Below are 5,000 nucleotides of genomic sequence, written 5' to 3'. Positions count from 1 at the left end.
AGTTTTATTCGGTTCATTCATATGAAAAGAGTTTGAACGATTTGGTTTTAAATCTAAAACTTTTTTCTTTTTCTTTTTTCCTCTTCTCCCTCCATATTTTACTATATTTTAAGCCATTTTCACTTGGAAAATATCCATGGTAGCGTACATTTGCATTTGACCTTATTTTATTCAGGTGATTGATATGAAAGATTGTTTTTTTTGTTTTTTTTTCCTCCAGATGTAAACAAAACTAAAAAAAAATTTGATTTGTTTGTTTTTTACTGAAGAAACTTAAACCATGAACTTATCTTGTCATATTTTGCCCATTTTTAAGCCATTGCAAGCCAAATGTTTAGATTTGATATTTAAATCAAACTATCGGATTTAAATTTTAAAAATCTAAAAAATGTTAAATTTGAAAAGACCTTTAAAGGTGTGAAAATGTAGCAAAATGTCAAATCAATAAAAAAAATAAAATAAAAAAAATTCTCACTTTAAAATAACCATGATGGTGTTAAATTACACATGCATTTACATTTCAATTTTTTTTAATTCAAGATGAGCTTTCTTTACAAATTTTGCTATATTAAGCCATCTCTCTCTCTCTCTCTCTTGTCTCAGATTTAAATTTTTTTAAATCACTTTTTAAAGAGAAACTTGGAAGTTTCAAGTTTCTAATTTTCCTCTTATCTTTAATCTTCATGTTTCCAGGTGAGCGTCCGCTGACTAAAGATAACCACCTCCTGGGCACCTTTGACCTGACCGGCATCCCTCCGGCTCCCCGCGGCGTCCCTCAGATCGAGGTCACCTTCGAGATCGACGTCAACGGCATCCTGCGTGTCACCGCCGAGGACAAGGGCACAGGCAACAAGAACAAGATCACCATCACCAACGACCAGAACCGGCTGACCCCCGAGGACATCGAGCGCATGGTGAACGAGGCCGAGCGCTTCGCCGACGAGGACAAGAAGCTGAAGGAGCGCATCGACGCCCGCAACGAGCTGGAGAGCTACGCCTACTCCCTGAAGAACCAGATCGGGGACAAAGAGAAGCTCGGTGGCAAGCTGTCGTCCGACGACAAGGAGGCCATCGAGAAGGCCGTCGAGGAGAAGATCGAGTGGCTGGAGTCTCACCAGGACGCAGATCTCGAGGACTTCCAGGCCAAGAAGAAGGAGCTGGAGGAAATCGTGCAGCCCATCGTAAGCAAGCTTTACGGTAGCGCGGGCGGCCCGCCACCGGAGGAGGGCGAAGATCAGGGCGACAAGGACGAGTTGTAGATCATCTGGACTCTGTTTTCAGTCACGTTAACGCCTTCGCCTCGCTACGTGTACATATTAAACACAACAGACATTTTTGTACGAGACGGGCGAACGTAAAGCCTCCAATCTCTTTGGGGAAAGACTTGTGGGAAGCCTTAGAGAGTTGCTTTTGTTGTTATTTTCTCTTCACTCCGGTGGAGATTCAGTCAGCCTGGTTTGAGGCTCGATGCTGCTGTTCTCAGGCAGTTCTGTGAGGGGCGATGAGCGGGAGGGAGGGTGCTCGGGGTCAGGGGTTACTGGATAAATGTCATGTCACATGCTCAAAGTTATTTATTGAAATCTGGCATCTGTAGAAGACATTTCTACAACCATTACAAAATAAAGGTTTGATACAAAACCGACGACAAGGAGGCCATCGAGAAGGCGGTCGAGGAGAAGATCGAGTGGCTGGAGTCTCACCAGGACGCAGATCTCGAGGACTTCCAGGCCAAGAAGAAGGAGCTGGAGGAAATCGTGCAGCCCATCGTAAGCAAGCTTTACGGTAGCGCGGGCGGCCCGCCACCGGAGGAGGGCGAAGATCAGGGCGACAAGGACGAGTTGTAGATCATCTGGACTCTGTTTTCAGTCACGTTAACGCCTTCGCCTCGCTACGTGTACATATTAAACACAACAGACATTTTTGTACGAGACGGGCGAACGTAAAGCCTCCAATCTCTTTGGGGAAAGACTTGTGGGAAGCCTTAGAGAGTTGCTTTTGTGTTATTTTCTCTTCACTCCGGTGGAGATTCAGTCAGCCTGGTTTGAGGCTCGATGCTGCTGTTCTCAGGCAGTTCTGTGAGGGGCGATGAGCGGGAGGGAGGGTGCTCGGGGTCAGGGGTTACTGGATAAATGTCATGTCACATGCTCAAAGTTATTTATTGAAATCTGGCATCTGTAGAAGACATTTCTACAACCATTACAAAATAAAGGTTTGATACAAAACGAGCACATTTGTTTGCGTCTTTGATTTTTAAATGTCACTATCTAAAATGTTGATTTTGTTCCCCTGAAATGTTAACAATATTAGATTTTCAGTTTTTTTTTTTGTTGTTAATATTGGTTTAGTTTTAATTGATTACTAAAACTGAAATAAAAATTAACTAAACAAAAAAAGAAAGAAAATTTAGTGACCCGCACAAAAAAATCTAAAACCAACTCCTTTGAACTAAAATATTTATCTGAAGTCCCCTTGAAGTTAATATCACATTTGCATGTTTATTATGGTTATCTGATGTTGCTTAATGGTCAAAAGACATGTAGCTAAAAATAAATAATATATATGTGACCCTGGAGCACAAAACCAGTCATAAGAGTCAATTTTTCGAAATGAAGGTTTATAAATCATCTGAAAGCTGAATAAATAAGCTTTCCATTGATGTATGGTTTGTTACGATAGGACAATATTTGGCCGAGATACAACTATTTGAAAATCTGGAATCTGAGGGTGCAAAAAAATCTAAATATTGAGAAAATCACCTTTAAAGTTGTCCAAACGAAGTTCTTAGCAATGCATATTACTAATCAAAAAGTTTTGATATTTACGGAAATTTACAAAATATCTTCATGGAACATGATCTTTACTTAATATCCTAATGATTTTTGGCATAAAAGAAAAATGTATAATTTTGACCCATACAATGTATTGTTGGCTATTGCTACAAATATACCCCAGCGACTTAAGACTGCTTTTGTGCTGCAGGGACACATATATTATGTTCTTTTAGTAAGGGTTTTTTTGTTTTTTTTTTACATTTATTTTCATTTTACATCTATAATTGAATTATTAGTATTTGGGTGATGTCGCGTCTTTTAACGGTAAAGCGCCATTCACACATCGGTTTCAAATTACCGGTAAATTCTGTGACATCATTAAAGGCACAATATGTAATTTTTTTGCTGCAAAGGCATAGTTTGTTGACACCGTGACTGAGTGTGGAATCATGGGAGTTGTCGTCTTCATCCCCACAGATGACACAATCCGACGGGACTCATGTTCATGGACGAGCTAATGTATTAAAGATTTATTAACGTCGTAGTATGAAGCAGAGTGAGTCGGAAAGCCGTCGAAGACGAGAGTGACGTGACACACGGCTCGAAAGCAGCGGAGCTTTTATTATGCCACAGTCGACCGCTTCAGCTCCTTCCGGTCGTGCGTATGTGGGGTAAAGCAGCACTGTTTTATCATACTAGATACGTTTGAAAGTTCTGTTATAATGCTACTCTGTGCGGTCGTCACCGGTCTAATAAAACGCACAACATATTAAAGCGTCTTTGGTGTTTCCATGTTTTCTACAAAACAAAACCGGAAATCGAGGGGTTATGACGTCATTGGCAGGCGACACTATGGACACGCTCCGTGTCACTAGTTAAAATTGCTTATTTCTCTGGATTTAAACATTCTTTGAAACATTTGGGATAATGTAAGTACACAAGTCAGCAAAATATATAACACTGTTCTAGTGGTTTTTGAATAAAAAAATCGTACATATTGTGCCTTTAACTAGAAATGACCTCTAAATGGCAGCGCCTCCCGGTGTTGTGTTTGTAAACGCCATCAGTGTTTTTGTTGACGTTTTCATTTTTGTGTCAAACATTCACATTGATGCAGCTGCTTTTGGCCCAGAGACATCGTATTAGACGACTCCAAAACTGAACTACACAGCGTGGAGTAAATGCGTCATCTGCATCAGAATGTTCTGATTGGACCAGAGCCATTGAAGTTTAGATTTCAATGGCTCTGGAGTGGCCCAGAGTAAACATCTGAGTAAACATTATGGGCTCATAACAGCAATCTTCATTCTGCATTCACACAGAGCAGATTACTGGTAATGTTACAACAAATTTACCGGTATTTTTAATAAAGGTCCAGTTCACACATGATCTCTTAATAACGGTAATTTACCAGTAAAGTCTGTATGTGTGAAAGGGGCTCTTAACATTAACATGAATTAATTTTTAGCTTTTCATCAACTCACAAACCCCAGTTTAGGAAGCCCTGTATTAAAAATACTGTTTAAAAAAGGTAACTGACTTTTTTGATGATTGAAACTTCATCCAATCATTTACCAAACACATGGTGAACAATTACAACATCTAGTTTTATAGTTTTAACGCTGAAAACAGATTCAGGTTCAAGGGATTTTCAGGAAATCAAATCTTTTACAGTTTTTTGGACTTTAGAGTTGTAAGAGGTTTACTGAATATTAAAGCCCAGCGTTCATGTCAGCACAGTAACGAGGCAGTCGTTGAATATGATGCCCTGAGTGTCCATTCCTCCGAAGATGAAGCACAGATGCACCACGTCTGCGTCACATGACTGAGCTGCGTGTTCTTCAAGCGTCTTCACACGCCACGGCACTAAACACATGGAGTGATCCAGTCTGCTGGGAGGAGGATCTCCGTCAAACCTCAGCCGCGTCCAGCGCTGTTTGTCTGCCAGCAGAAGTAAGAACTGATTTTACTTTATATGTTCTGATGATCTACAGAAAGACATGTGCACAGCTTGCTTTTCTGGCCACATTAGGGTTATAATATTTATATTACAGTTTTTTTACAATCATTTTTGCACTAATATCGGAACCTTCATGTCGTTTTTCAAAACTCTAAACAACTGATGATCAAAATGCACATTTATAAAACAGATACAGTAGTTCCGGTGCTTGATTCTGATTGGCTGAGCCGCGTTCGAAGCTGTTGTAAATGACTCTACAAAGTAACATA

The 5,000-nt window shown here is 40.1% G+C and overlaps 2 protein-coding genes across 6 annotated transcripts in view; one reads left to right on the top strand and one right to left on the bottom strand.

The window, feature by feature from the left end:
- hspa5 (heat shock protein 5) overlaps window positions 1-1,999 on the top strand; it is an 8,285-nt gene extending 6,286 nt beyond the window's left edge. For 4 of the 5 annotated variants that reach the window (XM_016484463.1, XM_016484464.1, XM_016484467.1 and 1 more), the window contains one exon: window positions 694-1,414. In XM_016484463.1, coding sequence (XP_016339949.1) covers window positions 694-1,259 — 566 coding nt within the window. In that variant the 3' untranslated portion in view covers window positions 1,260-1,414. Of the gene's footprint in view, window positions 1-693; window positions 1,415-1,652 lie in introns of those variants that run through there. The other variant, XM_016484465.1, reaches the window with a different exon arrangement.
- A 2,280-nt stretch (window positions 2,000-4,279) lies between these two features.
- The window catches only part of rabepk (Rab9 effector protein with kelch motifs), an 8,468-nt gene continuing 7,747 nt past the window's right edge, over window positions 4,280-5,000 (bottom strand). Inside the window, exon 8 of the mRNA XM_016484520.1 lies at window positions 4,280-4,712. Within this exon, the coding sequence (XP_016340006.1) occupies window positions 4,498-4,712 (215 nt within the window). The 3' untranslated portion in view covers window positions 4,280-4,497. The remainder of the gene's footprint in view (window positions 4,713-5,000) is intronic.

The sequence above is a fragment of the Sinocyclocheilus anshuiensis genome, unplaced genomic scaffold (genome assembly GCF_001515605.1).
Source record: "Sinocyclocheilus anshuiensis isolate Anshui unplaced genomic scaffold, SAMN03320099.WGS_v1.1 scaffold745, whole genome shotgun sequence".
NCBI classification, from domain to species: Eukaryota; Metazoa; Chordata; class Actinopteri; order Cypriniformes; family Cyprinidae; genus Sinocyclocheilus; species Sinocyclocheilus anshuiensis.
This window is presented reverse-complemented; position numbering and strand designations above follow the sequence as displayed.